Source organism: Oncorhynchus mykiss, chromosome 12 (genome assembly GCF_013265735.2).
Source record: "Oncorhynchus mykiss isolate Arlee chromosome 12, USDA_OmykA_1.1, whole genome shotgun sequence".
NCBI classification, from domain to species: domain Eukaryota; kingdom Metazoa; phylum Chordata; class Actinopteri; order Salmoniformes; family Salmonidae; genus Oncorhynchus; species Oncorhynchus mykiss.
In genome coordinates this window covers 76,211,394-76,231,080 of record NC_048576.1, presented here as the reverse complement: position 1 = coordinate 76,231,080, position 19,687 = coordinate 76,211,394, and the positions used below count along the sequence as shown (strand labels likewise).

The 19,687-nt window shown below is 46.4% G+C and overlaps 1 protein-coding gene across 1 annotated transcript in view; it reads right to left on the bottom strand.

Moving 5' to 3' along the window:
• LOC110538963 (glutamate receptor ionotropic, NMDA 2B) overlaps nt 1–19,687 on the bottom strand; it is a 112,392-nt gene that overhangs the window by 55,446 nt on the left and 37,259 nt on the right. Inside the window, exon 3 of the mRNA XM_036938478.1 lies at nt 10,638–11,237. Coding sequence (XP_036794373.1) covers nt 10,638–11,237 — 600 coding nt within the window. The remainder of the gene's footprint in view (nt 1–10,637; nt 11,238–19,687) is intronic.

The following is a 19,687-nucleotide window of genomic DNA, read 5'->3' as shown; positions in this document are numbered from 1 at the left end:
GCAGTGTTTTAGGGAGACATGGCTCTGTGGTGCAGAACAGCACATTACTATGATAGAATACAGGACCTCGCTGATTAGTACAACAAAAGGTGCTATTGTAAGCCCTAATTGAGAATATAAATGTGTGCAGAAAGACCAACTCAACAGGATTTAAATGAAAGCCCCCGGTATAGAAAAGAGGGGGAGTGTTCCTCACGGGGGAAACATGGTGTTCCTGCCCTTGTGCTCACATCATTGCCATAAAATGACAACGGATATAGTGCCCCAGGGAGGCAAGTGCCACTCCTTATGTCCCTCCCTCACAGGAAGAAGGACATAAACAAGGCCTGGGCATAACTGTTGTCAGTCAATTCCCTGTTGTACTGTGATTAAATGCTTCAACTAGCTTGCTGCACTCATCCCCCCACAACAATTAGGCCTAGACACATTTCAGCTCCATCATTTCCTCTAGACAACACACACACACACACACACACACACACACACACACACACACACACACACATACGCACGCACACACACACACACACACACACACACACACACACGCAAAGACACACATAAACTCATGCATGCACACACACAAACATAAACAAACATACACACAGACAAACATAAACACACACACACGCACAAACACACACAGTAAGCACCATAACGTAAACATTGGAAATAAAAATATCCTTAATGCAGCCAGGCAGGAACAGGAACTAATTGGTCACCTCGGTCACACCTTGACAGGCTAAATAAAAAAAGGCTTGTTTTGTTCCTCATGGTAGACCTAGCGGTTAGCATTACACTCCCACTGTTACACAACAACAGAGGGAGAGAGAGGGGGCTAGTTCCAAACAAATCAAAGTTTACTGGTTACGGATACAGGTGTAAGCAGTACAGTGAAATGCTTACTTCATAACTCTCCTCAACAATACAATATCAATATAATTTAAGAATCAAATGCCCAATACAATGTCCAAAATTACAAGTAGTAATAAAAAGTAGAAGAAAAAAAATCAACGAAAAGAAGTTATGAGACATACGAAAGTATTCGGCCCCCTTGAGCTTTGCGACCTTTTGCCACATTTCAGGCTTCAAACATAAAGATATAAAACTGTATTTTTTTGTGAAGAATCAACAACAAGTGGGACACAATCATGAAGTGGAACGACATTTATTGGATATTTCAAACTTTTTTAACAAATCAAAAACTGAAAAATTGGGCGTGCAAAATTATTCAGCCCCTTTACTTTCAGTGCAGCAAACTCTCTCCAGAAGTTCAGTGAGGATCTCTGAATGATCCAATGTTGACCTAAATGACTAATGATGATAAATACAATCCACCTGTGTGTAATCAAGTCTCCGTATAAATGCACCTGCACTGTGATAGTCTCAGAGGTCCGTTAAAAGCGCAGAGAGCATCATGAAGAACAAGGAACACACCAGGCAGGTCCGAGATACTGTTGTGAAGAAGTTTAAAGCCGGATTTGGATACAAAAAGATTTCCCAAGCTTTAAACATCCCAAGGAGCACTGTGCAAGCGATAATATTGAAATGGAAGGAGTATCAGACCACTGCAAATCTACCAAGACCTGGCCGTCCCTTTAAACTTTCAGCTCATACAAGGAGAAGACTGATCAGAGATGCAGCCAAGAGGCCCATGATCACTCTGGATGAACTGCAGAGATCTACAGCTGAGGTGGGAGACTCTGTCCATAGGACAACAATCAGTCGTATATTGCACAAATCTGGCCTTTATGGAAGAGTGGCAAGAAGCCATTTCTTAAAGATATCCATAAAAAGTGTCATTTAAGTTTGCCACAAGCCACCTGGGAGACACACCAAACATGTGGAAGAAGGTGCTCTGGTCAGATGAAACCAAAATTGAACTTTTTGGCAACAATGCAAGACGTTATGTTTGGCGTAAAAGCAACACAGCTCATCACCCTGAACACAGCATCCCCACTGTCAAACATGGTGGTGGCAGCATCATGGTTTGGGCCTGCTTTTCTTCAGCAGGGACAGGGAAGATGGTTAAAATTGATGGGAAGATAGATGGAGCCAAATACAGGACCATTCTGGAAGAAAACCTGATGGAGTCTGCAAAAGACCTGAGACTGGGACGGAGATTTGTCTTCCAACAAGACAATGATCCAAAACATAAAGCAAAATCTACAATGGAATGGTTCAAAAATAAACATATCCAGGTGTTAGAATGGCCAAGTCAAAGTCCAGACCTGAATCCAATCGAGAATCTGTGGAAAGAACTGAAAACTGCTGTTCACAAATGCTCTCCATCCAACCTCACTGAGCTCGAGCTGTTTTGCAAGGAGGAATGGGAAAAAATGTCAGTCTCTCGATGTGCAAAACTGATAGAGACATACCCCAAGCGACTTACAGCTGTAATCGCAGCAAAAGGTGGCGCTACAAAGTATTAACTTAAGGGGGCTGAATAATTTTGCACGCCCAATTTTTCAGTTTTTGATTTGTTAAAAAAGTTCGAAATATCCAATAAATGTCGTTCCACTTCATGATTGTGTCCCACTTGTTGTTGATTATTCACAAAAAAATACAGTTTTATATCTTTATGTTTGAAGCCTGAAATGTGGCAAAAGGTCGCAAAGTTCAAGGGGGCCGAATACTTTCGCAAGGCACTGTATGTACACAGCTGAATATAGAGTAGGATGTATAAATTGTGTTCTGCCAAATTATGATGACTGTTATATACAACTAGTGTAGTGAGAAGTGTAGCAGCTTTAATAAATAGTCAATAAATAGTGTGTTAGCATGTGTGTGAGAGGGAGAGAGAGAAAGTGAGAGAGAGAGTGAGAGAGAGAGAGAGTGAGTGAGTGAGAGAGAGTGAGTGAGAGAGAGTGAGAGAGTGAGTGAGTGAGTGAGTGAGTGAGTGAGTGAGTGAGTGAGTGAGTGAGTGATTGAGTGAGTGAGTGAGTGAGAGAGAGAGAGAGAGAGAGAGAGAGAGAGTGAGTGTGTGTGAGCGTGCGTGAGTGTGTGTGTGGAGAATCAATGCACAGGGTCTCTTAATAATAAGGATCCACCCGTTTATCCATTTTCGCCTAAATGACATACCCAAATCTAACTACCTGTAGCTCAGGACCTGAAGCAAGGAAATACACATTCTTGATACCATTTGAAAGGAAACACTTTGAAGTTTGTGGAAATGCTAAATTAATGTAGGAGAATATAACACATTAGATCTGGTAAAAGATAATACACATCATCTTTGAAATATAAGAGAAAGGCCATGATGTATTATGCCTACCCAGGACAATTTAGATTTTGGCCACTAGATGGCAGCAGTGTATGTTGAAAGTTTTAAACTGATCCAAACAACCATTGTATTTCTGTTCAAAATGTTGTATCAAGACTACCCAAATGTGCCTGATTGGTTTATTAATACATTTTCAAGTTCATAACTGTGCACTTTCCTCAAACAATAGCATGGTATTATTTCACTGTAATAGCTAGTGCAGTTAGATTAACAATAATTTAAGCTTTCTGCCAATATCAGATATGTCTATGTCCTGGGAAATATTCTTGTACTTACAACCTCATACTAATCACATTAGCCTACATTAGCTCAACTGTCCCGTGGGGGACCCACCGATCCTTTAGAGGTTTTAAGGTGCATGCGGGTAGACAGCTAGGGTTTAGCTGCTCAATGGCCTGGTGGTAGAAGCTGTCTCAACGGTGAGAAGCTAAAATGCTTTTGGAATCCTCAGGGAAAATGTGCATCGCAACAGCGGTTCATTAATATTCTTATTTCCCATTGTCTATACATGGGATCCTGAGTGGTGCAGTGCTAGAGGTGTCACTACAAACCCTGGTTCGATCCCAGGCTGTATCACAATTGGCCGTGATCGGGAGTCCCATAGGGTGGCGCACAATTGGCCCAGCATCTTCCTGGTTAGGGTTTGGCCGGAGTAGGCCGTCTTTGTAAATAAGTAATTTGATCTTAACTGGCTTGCCTAGTAAAATAAAAAATGCATAATAATATATAAAACAATGCAGTGCAATCAAATATTTATGGTGTCACACACGTCTTCTGTTGTTTGATTGTGCTGATAAAAAAAACGTGTAGAGACCGTGATTCATATTGGATTAGATTCCTCTGGGGTCATTTGGTTACTTTCCTGTTTGCATTTATTTCTGATATTTAAATCCCATCACCACTGTAGGTGAGGATGCGATCTCTTCCATATTGAAGACTGGGCTGGCTGGCTGGCTGGCTGGCTAGCTGGCTGGTGTAGTCTAGATGAACTGCTGTTCATCCAATAGGATGCCCTGAGGTGATAACTTACATCACCAGGTATTTGTCAGGCTATCAAGTTTAACCTTGAAGACTTGTTTATTTAAAAAAATATATATTTCACCTTTATTTAACCAGGTAGGCCAGTTGAGAACATGTTCTCATTTACAACTGCGACCTGGCCAAGATAAAGCAAAGCAGTGTCACACAGACAACAACACAGAGTTACACATGGAGTAAACAATAAACAAGCCAATAACACAATAAACAAGTCAATGACACAGTAGAAAAAATAAAGTCTATATACATTGTGTGCAAAAGGCGTGAGGTAGGCAATAAATAGGCCATAGGAGTGAATAATTACAATTTAGCAGATTAACACTGGAGTGATAAATGATCAGATTAACATGTGCAGGTAGAGATACTGGTGTGCAAAAGAGCAGAAAAGTAAATAAAATAAAAACAGTATGGGGATGAGGTAGGTAGATTGGGTGGGCTATTTACAGATGGACTATGTACAGCTGCAGTGATCAGTTAGCTGCTCAGATAGCTGATGTTTAAAGTTGGTGATGATAATAAAAGTCTCCAACTTCAGCGATTTTTGCAATTCGTTCCAGTCACAGGCAGCAGTGAACTGGAAGGAAAGGCGGCCAAATGAGGTGTTGGCTTTGGGGATGATCAGTGAGATATACCTCCTGGAACATGTGCTACGGGTGGGTGTTGTTATCGTGACCAGTGAACTGAGATAAGGCGGAGCTTTACCTAGCATAGACTTATAGATGACCTGGAGCCAGTGGGTCTGGCGACGAATACGTGGCGAGGGCCAGCCGACTAGAGAATACAGGTCGCAGTGGTGGGTGGTATAAGGTGCTTTAGTAACAAAACGGATGGCACTGTGATAGACTGCATCCAGTTTGCTGAGTAGAGTGTTGGAAGTTATTTTGTAGATGACATCGCCAAAGTCGAGGATCGGTAGGATAGTCAGTTTTACTAGGGTAAGTTTGGCGGCATGAGTGAAGGAGGCTTTGTTGCGAAATAGAAAGCCGATTCTAGATTTGATTTTGGATCGGAGATGTTTAATATGAGTCTGGAAGGAGAGTTTACAGTCTAGCCAGACACCTAGTTATTTATAGTTGTCCACATATTCTAGGTCGGAACCGTCCAGGGTGGGGATGCTAGTCGGGCGGGCGGGTGCGGGCACTGTACGGTTGATAAGCATGCATTTTTTTTACAAGAGCAGTTGGAGGCCATGGAAGGAGTGTTTGTATGGCATTGAAGCTCGTTTGGAGGTTAGTTAGTACAGTGTCCAAGGAAGGGCCAGAAGTATACAGAATGGTGTCGTCTGCGTAGAGGTGGATCAGGGAATCGCCCGCAGCAAGAGCGACACCATTGATATATACAGAGAAAAAAGTCGGCCCGAGAATTGAACCCTGTGGAATTTAACCCTATTTGTCAATATCTTCACAAGAGTTGACATCATTTTTGGTAGCTAAACAATATGTTACCCATTATGCTAGATTAAGAGCCAAATGATGATCACTAAATAGAGTGTTTGATATGTAAGCTAGATGCTGTAGCATTATACAGTACCAGCAACACTAATCCATGGAAGAATGATCCATCCCAAACTGCTTCAATCTGCATACTTCCATCTCTCTTTCCTTCTCACCTTCCATCTCTCCTTCCTTCTCTCCTTCCATCTCTCTTTCCATCTCTCTTTCCATCTCTCCTTAGGTCTCTCCTTCCATCTCTCTTTCCATCTCTCTCTCCTTCTATCTCTATTTCCATCTCTCTTTCCTTCCATCTCTCCTTCCTTCTCTCCTTCCTTCTCTCTTTCCATCTATCTTTCCTTCTCTCTTTCCATATCTCTCTCTCGTTCTATCTCTCTTTCATCTCTTTCTCTTTCCTTCCATCTCTCTTTCCTTCTATCTCTCTTTCCTTTTCTCTTTCCATCTATCTCTCTTTCCTTTTCTCCTTCCATCTCTCTCTCCTCCTATCTCTCTTTCCTTCCATCTCTCTTTCCTTCCATCTCTCTCTTTCCTTCCATCTCTCTCTCCTTCCATCATTCTTTCCTTCCATCTCTCTTTCCTTCCATCTCTCTTTCCTTCCATCTCTCTTTCCTTCCATCTCTCTCTCCTTCCATCTATCTCTCTTTCCTTCTATCTCTCTTTCCTTCCATCTCTCTTTCCTTCCATCTCTCTTTCCTTCCATCTCTCTTTCCTTCCATCTCTCTTTCCTTCCATCTCTCTTTTCCTTCCATCTCTCTTTCCTTCTATCTCTCTTTCCTTCCATCTCTCTCTTTCCTTCCATCTCTTTCCTTCTATCTCTCTTTCCTTCTATCTCTCTCTCCTTCCGTCATGCAGTAATTCACTTGCTCCTCTCACCCTTCTCTCTCACTTATCTCTCACCCTTCTCTCTCACTTATCTCTCACCCTTCTCTCTCTTCCATCTTATTCATTGATACAGATGTGAGTACAGCTTCCCTCTATCCATCTTTCACTTCTCTCCACCTCAACCATCTTTTCCCTCGTTCCTGGGTGACGCTGTCGGAGACCCACCAGCTGTCGCACCTTCCCTCTGTTCCTCTATAACACCATCCTTTGGTCCATCCGTCTATCCGTCACCCATCCCTTGGTTTCTAATTTCACAATAAAAAAATATATAGATACTGTATGTTTCACAGCACTACACCAAAACTCACTGTAGATACTACTCTGTGTACTACTTCAGCACCACACCAAAACCCACTGTAGATACTACTTCAGCACCACACCAAAACCCACTGTAGATACTACTCTGTGTACTACTTCAGCACCACACCAAAACCCACTGTAGATACTACTCTGTGTACTACTTCAGCACCACACCAAAACCCACTGTAGATACTACTCTGTGTACTACTTCAGCACCACACCAAAACCCACTGTAGATACTACTCTGTGTACTACTTCAGCACCACACCAAAACCCACTGTAGATACTACTCTGTGTACTACTTCAGCACCACACCAAAACCCACTGTAGATACTACTCTGTGTACTACTTCAGCACCACACCAAAACCCACTGTAGATACTACTCTGTGTACTACTTCAGCACCACACCAAAACCCACTGTAGATACTACTCTGTGTACTACTTCAGCACCATTCCTGTTTTCTATTCCAGACATCAGCTATAAAAATATCTTATTTCCCCTCGGCTCTCTGTCTCACTTATGATCCTGCTGTATAGGTAAGCAAAGGGTTGCCTTGCCAACTGCATCAGCGGCATTTGGCCTTGCATGAAAGAGAGAGAGAGAAAGAGGGAGGGAGGGAGAAAGAGGGAGCGACAGTGAGAGAGACAGAGGGAGAGAAAGAGAGAGAGAGAGAGATAAAGACCTTCTTTTACATTTCCCTTTCCCCCATCTCGATCTGTCAATTCTCCAAAGCTTATTATACTGAACAAAAATATAAACACAACATGTAAAGTGTTGGTCCCATGTTTCATGAGCTGAAATTAAAATTTAAAATGTAAAAATAAAAAAAAATCCATACGCAATAAAAACTTATTTATCTCAAATTATGTGGACAAATTCGTTTACATCCATGTTAGTGAGCATTTCTCCTTTGCCGAGATAATCCATCCATCTGACAAGTGTAGCCTATCAAGAACAAATTTGCAGTTTTGTCACACAACACAATGCCAGAGATGACTCACGTTCTGAGGGAGCGTGTCACGTCCACCAGGGCTGTTGCTAGAGAATTGAATGCTAATTTCTCTACCATAAGCCCGACTCCAACGCCGTTTTAGAGAATTTGGTAGTACGTCCCACCGGCCTCACAACCGCAGACCACATGTAACCACGTCAGCCCAGAACCTCCACATCCGGTTTCTTCACTTACGGGATCATCTGAGACCAGCCACCTGTCTTCTGTCTATAAAGCCCTTTTGTGGGGAAAAACTCATTCTGATTGGCTGGGCCTGGCTCCCCAGTGTGTGTGCAAGTCTCCCAAGTGGGTGGGCCTATGCCCTCCCAGGCCCCCCGATGTCTGCACCCCTGCCCAGTCATGTGAAATCCATAGATTAGAGCCTAATGAATTTATTTAAATTGACTGATTTCCTTATATGAACTGTAACTCAGTAAAATCGTTGAACTTGTTGAATGTTGCGTTTATATTTTTGTTCAGTCTAGTTCCCAAATCCTTTTACACCACATTATCTCAAGCTCTCTGCTTCAACCTTTGATTTTACCTTCTTCACTCTGTCTCTCTCTCTTTTCTCTTCCCAGCTACGGGGCCTCTCCTTGCTCCTTCTCGCCTCCAGTCTGTGCTGCTGTCTCACTCTGTCTCTCTCTCTCTTCCCAGCTACGGGGCCTCTCCTTGCTCCTTCACGCCTCCAGTCTGTGCTGCTGTCTCACTCTGTCTCTCTCTTTTCTCTTCCCAGCTACGGGGCCTCTCCTTGCTCCTTCACGCCTCCAGTCTGTGCTGCTGTCTCACTCTGTCTCTCTCTCTTTTCTCTTCCCAGCTACAGGGCCTCTCCTTGCTCCTTCACGCCTCCAGTCTGTGCTGCTGTCTCACTCTGTCTGCCACGTTTCCAGCAGCTAGCTTCTGCAGCGCCGTCCTCTCCACACACCTGCTGTCCATCTTCCCCCAGATTCTCTCTCAGGAGGAGAGGCTGTTCTTTCACCATCCCTGTTCTTTCAGAGGCTGTTCTTTCACCATCACCTCCTTCTCCCACTCTTATTCTACCATATTCTCAACCAATATTGTTTCAGCCCATTAAACAACAGACACAAATCCGTTTGGAGACGGAGACTAGCATGGCCTTGGATGTGGCTCCATTTCTCTCTCCTGGGCCCTGTGTTGGCTTCCGGCCTGGGAAATCCATTTAGCCACAGCAGCACAAGCCTGGGCTCCTGGCGCATGGATGGCACGTGCACTTAATGAATTACACCTTCAGCCTGCATGCATACCCTGTACACCTCTTTATGAACAATAAAATGCATCATGTTTACATGTTTAACACGGGCGGGTGGTGTATCATCAATATATCTATGTGTGTAGGATATACTATGGGGTCAGTGACACGTATGTATGGCCATGGCACAAGGGGCTGGGTCAGTGGATGTCGTACCTGTCGATAGAGATGTGTGGGGTAAATGTCATTTGACTGTCCAATGCTATCCTCCATGGTGTAATGGGGATATAGGGGATTAATGGCTGGCTGGTGGCCCTAGTGGGTCATAGTGGGCCATGTTTACTGGGGGACCCTGTTGACGCAGGGTCAAACGAGGAAGGGTGAGCAAAGATAATGTTTTATCCACAATGGAACCCGTTGTGCTGAAAGCACGTGACGTCAGTTGGAATGCTAAGCGGACGGCCTCATTCGGGGCAGCTTTTTTTTGGAGACTGTTTGAAATTCTAGGAGTTTCTGGGAGCCCATTTTGTACAGTATTTGTTCAGGCTGAATAAAAGTTGATTATTCTGCAGAAAAAAATAGTCCAGTCCAGCAGCACGGTCCAAACGCAGATCACAGCCGGCTAAGATAAAGCAGGACCAGATTGTTTCATCCCATTAGACATGGTTAAAGTGAATAGAATGAAAAAGGGGTGGGGGGGAAATATCATAGGGATGAGCCATAGAGGGATCTAGTGGAACTCTGTCATGCCGAGGTAACACTGTGTGTCTGGTGACAGTACATCTCTCTCTCTCTCTCTCTCTCTCTCTCTCTCTCTCTCTCTCTCTCTCTCTCTCTCTCTCTCTCTCTCTCTCTCTCTCTCTCTCTCTCTCTCTCTCTCTCTCTCTCTCTCTCTCTCTCTCTCTCTCTCTCTCTCTCTCTCTCTCTCTCTCTCTCTCTCTCTCTCTCTCTCTCTCTCTCTCTCTCTCTCTCTCTCTCTCTCTCTCTCTCTCTCTCTCTCTCTCTCTCTCTCTCTCTCTCTCTCTCTCTCTCTCTCTCTCTCTCTCTCTCTCTCTCTCTCTCTCTCTCTCTCTCTCTCTCTCTCTCTCTCTCTCTCATGCCAGTCTACTTGAGTTATTATTTTCTTTCTCTATGCACGTCTTCTCTCCCTGTCTTCCTGTTCCCTCCTATCGCACCACGTTGATCCTGTCTTCAACTTCCCCACGCTTTCCCGTTTTCTTCAAAGGAAACAACCCCTCTTGCTCTCTGTCAAACCTCTGCATCTGTTTTCCCATGAATGAACCAGCATTGATCTGATAGTGGTAACGACGTTGCACCAGAAAGACGTCGCCGCTTCATTTGTGAACAGATCATTGTTTAAGACAATAACGAAATACAGAGGATAAACACTAACAGATAAAAACATTGCCCATACTTTTTTATTTTCTCGATCACCCTCTCTCACACACACAGTACACATAGAAACACACACACACTGTACCTTGGCAGCCATGATCATGGAGGAGCCACCGCGGACCCCCAGGATGGGGATGTGTGTCTGTGCAGAGATGAAGTCCAGGATCTGGGCTATGGCCTCCTGATCCGTGTCGTCCCCGAACACCACGCCCTGTAGCCAGTGCTCTGTCATCAGGTCACATATGCTCTTGATGATGCTCTTTGGGTCCGTCTCGTTCATGGTGAGCACTTCCACGTTGGGCGCCAGTGGCATGTGCAGGAAGTCGTCCTTCTCCCGGGCGCCCGCCAACGCCACCTCGCTAGAGTTGCCCACCAGCACCACGGCGATGCTGAGGCCCTGCACCAGCTTGGGCAGCACCTGGTGGTGGGGGGGCTGTGCCATGGGGATGTAGTGGGCCACGCCCCCGCCCTTGTCTCTGCGAGAGTGACAGGCGGGGGGCAGGTGGAACAGGCACAACAGGAGGCCCAGGAGGGACAGGGAGAGGGAGGAGAGGGCCGCACAGCGCCGGGGAGGACGTCTCACCTCCTGGGGGGGCAGGGGCGTGGGGGACGCTCGCCTTTCCTGAGGGTTGGAGGCGCTGTGGCAGCCGCAGACAGGCATAATCGAGGAGTGGGACTGTAATATCTGGGGGGTGGGAGGAGAGAGAGAGAGAGAGAGAGAGGTCAATGTGGCCCATAGACATTGATTGACTTAAGTGGATTAGCAAGAGCCTATAACATGAATCAGTTCCATCTACAGTTTTTATGCGAGTAAAGTCATACCGTATAAAAAAAAAAATCACTACAGCTGTGATGGAAACAGGAAGTCTCGGTACAATTTTATAAATGCTGACAGATCATTTTTTGTCCAACGTTTTTTTTTTTCATTGGTAAAATGAATTATGCGAGAAATGGTGGTGGAAACGCCTTTATGTGCAAATATTGACATAATAACCATCATATTGAAGTAAACTTCACGCGATGATATGGTGTGTGGTTCTTCCACTATGATTCGGGAAACCATTCAGTTTATTAGATTACAGATGAAATAAATGATGATGAATTTCACAGGGTGGTGAAAGTGCATGGTGATCTTGATGCTCCTTTCCAATAAATATTGAGGGTCTTATTCTGGTGACATGATGATTGATGCTTGACTGGTGTTTCATCATCATGTAGCCTACCCTACCCTCACTGTAACTGTGAGCTGTTGGCTAGAGTACATGTGACAACACCAGAGTAGACAAGTTTTCTATTTAATACAACCGTTTTTGTGACAGAAATATCAGTAGAGTTGAAAATGCCACAGAAACACATTGGACTTTAGGTTTTTATTCGGTAAATGAAAACTTAAGCGAAAAGTACATTTCACTGGAAACACCACTGGCTTCTTTATGCTGATTTGTTTTATATTCACATGAAAATCTGTGGCCTATTGGATGGAAACCTAGCTAGGACAGGTTGTATATGACATACAGTACATCAATAGTGCAGAAACACACACACACATGGATTCAAGGTATACATACACTCATACTGATCAATATTTCATGAGGGGTGTTTTCAAGCAGGATAACTTTCTTTATTATAGATGACATAAACTCTCCCGCTGGATGGGTGGCTGAATCCCTGACAGGGAGGGAAGAGAGGAAAGAGAAAAGGCAAGAGGAGGAGGGTAGAGGGGAATGCAAAGGAGAGAGGGAGAGAGGATGAGAAAGAAGCAAACAGAGAGAGAGAGAGAGAGAGAGAGAGAGAGAGAGATGCACGTTGACTGAGGAACTGGCTTGATGTGATGAGTGAACACTGGCTCCCTGATACACAGACAGAAAGATGGACAGATGCTGAGGGAGGGAGTGATGGATGCCCCGAGCGAATAACAAGTCTCAATACCCCCCCGCATCTTCACCCCTCCTCTCTTCTGTCCTATTTTATCCCAACACTCATTTACTCTCCATCCCTCCATCCACCTCTCTCCAATGCTTTACGTGAATGACCACATACTGTATCTCTCTTTTTTAGAGACCTTCATTAACAGTGATGAAGAGGGGGGGGCTGAGAGAAGGAAGAAGAGAGAGAGAATGACACAAAGTGAGAAGAAAAAGTAGTTAAACATATCCTATTTGAAAAACTGTACAGTGAGATCCAAAAGTATTGGGACATGTTATGTTGTTTTGGCTCTGTACTCCAGCAGACAATAGTGATGGGGTTAAAGTGCAGACCATCAGCCTTCATTTTAGGGTATTTTTGCGTTACAGCACTTTATTTCATTTTGAAATTACAGCACTTCATGTATAGAGTCCCCCCATTTTAGGGGAGCAAAATTATTGGGACAAATTCACTTACATATGTATTAAAATAGTATAAAGTTAAATACTCTGTCCCATATTCATATCACGCAATGATTACATGACTCTACAAAGTTTGTTTTGGTTTGTGTCATTTTGGAGTCACTTTAATTGAAAATAAGAATAGAATACGTTTCTAAACACTTCTACATTGATGTGAATGCTACCATGATTACAGAAAATCCTGAATGATGACTGAATAATGGTGAGTGAGAAAGTTAGACGCACAAATATCATACCCCAAGACATTCTAACCTAACCTATCACCATTACAATAACAGGGGAGTTTAACATTTATGGGGGGGGGGGGGTGATATTTGTGGGTAGGTGAGTGTGCATATCAGCGGCTCCTAAATATTGTGGGGATGGTTGTAATAGCGTGTGTGTGTGTGTGTGTGTGTGTGTGTGTGTGTGTGTGTGTGTGTGTGCGTGCATGCGTGCGTGCGTGCGTGTGTGTGTGCACCATGGAGTGTGTGTGTGCGTGCGTGTGTGTGTGCGTGTGTGTGTGTGTGTGCACACTCACCGTGGAACAAAAGCAAAAGTTTAAAAGGCAGAGGGAGTAAAAAGAAAAATCCTGAACAAACAAACCCTATAGGAACGAGACAGTGAGCAGGATAGAGGGAAAGAGAGAGGAGAGATTGAGAGGCTGGGGGATGGAAGGGGGAGGTGTGTAGAGATGACAAAAATACTTCTTTAGGATAACTAATTGCTGGAGGTTCGTCAGCACTAATTACAGGTCCCTGTGTTAATTGCCAATTGTACACTCCTCTAAAGAGAGAGGGAGAGGGAGCAGGGGAGGGAGGGAGGGACAGAGAAGAGTGACAGAGGAAAATAGAGAATAGAAATACAGACAATCTGCTAAAAGTAAGGCATATGAGGAGGTGGAGGGACACCAAGAGACAGAGAAAGAGATTCATGGAGAGAGAATGGAGGAGGTGAGAGAAAGAGTAAGAGAGGGAGGATAGGCAGCTGGAGTGGGCCTTGATGAAAAGCAATGAGAGGGAAGAGGAGACTGAATGAATGAGGGGAATGGCAGCAGATAGACTGAGAAAAGAAAGAGGGATGGGAGAGAGAGGGGGAGGAAAAGGAAGAAAGAGAGAGGGGGGAGATGCTCCCTTTGAATCTGTACTTCTCTAGCAGCACTCAGTTTCCATGGCAACAATTAGCATAGGCTTCTCCACACACTGTTGATGGACACAGAGATATATACAAAGACACACACACACACACACACACACGCACAAACGCACACACGCACACACGCACACACACACACACTGCCCATTCCCCTCTGATAAGCAATCAATGCACCCTTGCAACGGGTCCATTTTACACAATTATGTTCATGGGCAAATTAACATAGACACATTTTACACAGCAACACACACAGGCACATATTACACATTTACTGTATACACAATGTCCATTCAGATGATGAACCCATGAAGTTCTATAATTCCCAGAACGGCACTTAAAGCACACAAAGGTTGATCACATAATAGAATGAGAAGTCTAAGAGAAGACCGCACAACAAGCCCTGAAGACATGTCTCACGCACCATTTGGTTTATTTAACGCACCAAAGCACACTGCGATATCTATTACACACCGATGGACCCCTAGATAGGCTCCCACACTGATACCAGCCTAGGGGCTAAACTCTGCAGCGCCCGGCCCATGCAACTAGAACCCCACCCAACACTGCATCCAAACGATTGACTAATTAGGAATGTCTGCCGACTGCTACTGGTGGTTACCTCCCTGAATAACCCCAGGTAATAAGTGGGACTAAATGGACTATAAAAAGTGTAATTGTCATTAATGAAAGCTTGGGCTAACATGGCTCAACTGATGTAGAGACACTGTTAGGATATGAGGCATGACGTGGATATTATGGCTCTGTAATTGGACGCCTTCGTCAGCCATAAATCACACAACTACAACTAGCACGGGGCCGGGGTGGCGGTGGCGAGCATGCCTTGTCAAAATAGCCCATATATTAGACGTGCACTCACGTTTACGCACTGACATAGAGTACCAGTCAAAAGTTTGGACACACCTACTCACTCAAGGGTTTTTCTTTATTTTTACTATTTTCTACATTGTAGAATAATAGTGAAGACATCAAAACAATGAAATATCACATATGGAATCATTCAGAAACCAAAAAAGTGTTACAAAAATCAACATCTATTTTAGATTTTAGATTCTGCAAAGTAGCCACTCTTGCCTTGATAACAGCTTTGCACACTCTTGGCATTCTCTCAATAAGCTTCATGAGGAATGCTTTTCCAACAGTCTTGAAGAAGTTCCCACATATGCTGAGCACTTGTTGGCTGCCTTTCCGTCACTCTGCGGTCCAACTCATCCCAAACCACCTCAATTGGGTTGAGGTCGAGTGATTGTGGAGGCCAGGTCATCTGATGCAGCACTCCATCACTCTCCTTGGTCAAAACGACCTTACACAGCCTGGAGGTGTGTTTTGGGTCATTGTCCTGCTGAAAAAACAATGATAGTCCCACTAAGCCCAAACCAGAGGGGATGGCGTATCACTGCAGAATGCTATGGTAACCATGCTGGTTAAGTGTGCCTCAAATTCTAAATAAATCACTGACAGTGTCACCAGCAGAGCACCCCCACACCATCCCACATCCTCCTCCATGCTTCAAAGTTATTGAAATGTTCCGTATTGACTGACCTTCATGTCTTAAACTAATGATGGACTGTCATTTCTCTTTGCTTATTTGACCTGTTGTTGCCATAATATGGACCTGGTCTTTTACCAAATAGGGCTATCTTCTGTATACCACCCCTGCCTTTTCACAACAAAACTGATTGGCTCAAACACATTAAGAAGGAAAGAAATTCCACAAATTAACTTTTAACAAGGCACACCTGTTAACTGACATGCATTCCAAGTGACTACCTCATGAAGCTGGTTGAGAGAATGCCAAGAGTTTGCAAAGCTGTCATCAAGGAAAAGAGTGGCTATCTGAAGAATCTCAAATATAAAATATATTTTGATTTGTTTAACACTTTTTTTGGTTACTACCATACAGTATGGGTTATTTCATAGTGTCACGTTCTGACCTCTATTTCCTTTGTTTTGTATGTAGTTAGTATGGTCAGGGCGTGAGTTGGGTGGGCAGTCTATGTTTGTTTTTCTATGATTTGGGTATTTCTATGTTTCGGCCTAGTATGGTTCTCAATCAGAGGCAGGTGTCATTAGTTGTCTCTGATTGAGAATCATACTTAGGTAGCCTGGGTGTCACTGTGTGTTTGTGGGTGATTGTTCCTGTCACTGTGTTTGTTGTCACAGGATAGGACTGTTTTGCGTTTTCACATTTCTTGTTTTTGTTAGTTTGTTCATGTGTAGTGATTTATTAAAACATGAATAACCACCACGCTGCTTTTTGGTCCGCTTCTCCTCCTACAGACGAACGTCGTTACAGAATCACCCACCCCAACAGGACCAAGTGGCGTGGTAACGGGCAACGGCGAGAGGAGCAGCAGGAGAATCAACAGAGGCAGCAGCAACAGGAGCAGCAGCAGCAGCAGTGGGAGAGGCTGCACTATTTGGAGAAATGGACATGGGAGGAAGATTTGGATGGTAAAGGACCCTGGGCTCAGCCAGGAGAATATCGCCGCCCCAAGGAAGAACGGGAGGCGGCGAAAGCGGAGAGGCGCCGGTATGAGGAGGCAGCGCGGCGTCGTAGATGGAAGCCTGAGAGTCAGCCCCAAAAATTTCTTGGGGGGGGGGCTAACAGGGAGTATGGCTACGCCAGGTAGGAGACCTGAGCCAACTTCCTGTGGTTACCGGGGGGCTAGAGAGACCGGGCAGGCACCGTGTTATGCTGTGGAGCGCACGGTGTCCCCAGTGCGGGTGCACAGCCCGGTGCGGTACATTCCAGCTCCGCGTATCGGCCGGGCTAGAGTGGGCATCGAGCCAAGTGCCATGAAGCCGGCTCTACGCATCTGGTCTCCAGTGCGTCTCCTTGGGCCGGCTTACATGGCACCAGCCTTGCGCACGGTGTCCCCGGTTCGCCTGCATAGCCCAGTGCGGGCTATTCCACCTCGCTGCACTGGCAGGGCGACCGGGACCATTCAACCGGGTAAGGTTGGGCAGGCTCGGTGCTCAAGAGCTCCAGTGCGCCTGCACGGCCCGGTCTATCCGTCACCACCTCCACGCACCAGCCCTCCGGTGGCAGCCCCCCGTACCAGGCTGTCTCTCCGGCCCATCCTTACAGGGGCTCCCTCCTCTCCAGCGCTGCCGGAGTCTCCCGCCTCTCCGGCGCTACCAGAGCCTTGCTCCTGTCCAGCGCTGCCGGAGTCTCCCGCCTGTTCGGCGCTACAAGAGCTACTCAGTCCGGCACTTCTAGAGCCTTCCTCCTCTCCAGCGCCGCCAGTGCCGCCCGTCTGCCCAGCGCCGCCCGTCTGCCCAGCGCCGCCAGTGCCGCCCGTCTGCCCAGCGCCGCCAGCGCCGCCCGTCTGCCCAGCGCCGCCAGCGCCGCCCGTCTGCCCAGCGCCGCCAGCGCCGCCCGTCTGCCCAGCGCCGCCAGCGCCGCCCGTCTGCCCAGCGCCGCCAGCGCCGCCCGTCTGCCCAGCGCCGCCCGTCTGCCCAGCGCCGCCAGTGCCGCCCGTCTGCCAGGAGCCGCCAGTGCCGCCCGTCAGCCAGGGGCCGCCAGTGCCGCCCGTCAGCCAGGGGCCGCCAGTGCCGCCCGTCAGCCAGGGGCCGCCAGTGCCGCCCGTCAGCCAGGGGCCGCCAGTGCCGCCCGTCAGCCAGGGGCCGCCAGTGCCGCCCGTCAGCCAGGGGCCGCCAGTGCCGCCAGTCAGCCAGGGGCCGCCAGTGCCGCCAGTCAGCCAGGGGCCGCCAGTCAGCCAGGGGCCACCAGTGCCGCCAGTCAGCCAGGGGCCGCCAGTGCCGCCAGTCAGCCAGGGGCCGCCAGTGCCGCCAGTCAGCCAGGGGCCGCCAGTAAGCCAGGGGCCGCCAGTGCCGCCAGTCAGCCAGGGGCCGCCAGTAAGCCAGGGACCGCCAGTGCCGCCAGTCAGCCAGGGGCCGCCCGAGCAGCTGCCCCTCTGTCCCGAGCTGCTGCCGTCCCTCTGTCCCGAGCTGCTATCGCCCCTCTGTCCCAAGCTGCTGCCGCCCCTCTGTCCCGAGCAGTTGTCCCTCTGTCCCGAGCAGCTGCTTCACCTCTGTCCCGAGCTGCCCCTCTGTCCCAAGCAGCCCCTCTGTCCAGTGGGGTCATTGAGAAGGGTGGCCATGGTGAGAAAGCCACGGAGGCGGACAATAAGGCGGACTAAGACAATGGTGAAGTGGGGTCCGCGTCCCGCGCCAGAGCCGCCACCGCGGACAGACGCCCACCCAGACCCTCCCCTATAGGTCAAGGTTTTGCGGCCGGAGTCCGCACCTTTGGGGGGGGGTACTGTCACGTTCTGACCTCTATTTCCTTTGTTTTGTATGTAGTTAGTATGGTCAGGGCGTGAGTTGGGTGGGCAGTCTGTTTGTTTTTCTATGATTTGGGTATTTCTATGTTTCGGCCTAGTATGGTTCTCAATCAGAGGCAGGTGTCATTAGTTGTCTCTGATTGAGAATCATACTTAGGTAGCCTGGGTGTCACTGTGTGTTTGTGGGTGATTGTTCCTGTCACTGTGTTTGTTGTCACAGGATAGGACTGTTTTGCGTTTTCACATTTCTTGTTTTTGTTAGTTTGTTCATGTGTAGTGATTTATTAAAACATGAATAACCACCACGCTGCGTTTTGGTCCGCCTCTCCGTCAATGGAAGAAATCCCTTACACATAGGTTGATGTCTTTACTATTATTCTACAATGTATAAAATAGTAAAAATAAAGAAACCCTTGATTGAGTAGGTGTGTCCAAACTTTTGACTGGTACTGTAATAGAATGCCATCACACTGGCAAAAGACAGCCGTACATACAAAATAACAGTAGCACGGTGCGCTCTCTCTCTTTCTATCTCTGTCTCGTACACACACACACACACACACACAGGGCCGTGCTGTTGTGTTTCCTGGAAATTCATAATACGGAGAAGCGATCAAAAGCTTTCATTTATAATTAATGCGCATTTGCTTTCTACAGTCACAACACAAGTGATATTGGGCAAAGTATACAATGCAGGGGAATACTGACTTCCAGTATTATCTAAAAGGTGAGGTTTGTCTGTGACAGCAGCATGTACTATCAGGTCCCTGAGGGGATGAGCTGGCCCCTAGAACACAGGGCCAAACCGCTGAGAGGAGTGAACTATGTTGGCTCTAGTAGAAAAGTACACGCACGGCCTTTAGCTGGCTGCTGGGGAGGAAGAGGCGGGTTTATTTGAACCTGAGGTCTGGACGTGATGTTCTGCAGCAGCCACTCACATCCCCCTCATTACCATACACAGCCAAGCATACATTCACATGTTTACCGAGAGTCATTGAGTGTATAATGGTGTCTATTTCAAGAGAGAGGATGTTGGAGTGCCAATCGCTCTCTTTCTCTCTCTTCTCATTATGTGTCAGGCCTGACAGGTGGGATATTTGCATGAATACGAAGAACAAATACGATATGTCATTTTTATTATCTGCTTTGATATTTAGGAGAGTGCGGAGGACAACAACACGTCTAAACTGTTTATGACCCGTGTATTCATACACTGTCTTTGCCCGGAACTTGTACTGCAGTACTGAGAAATTGTGTCAAAGACCCAAACATTTTCTCCAAAAGAAGCCATGAAGTTTGTATCTTAA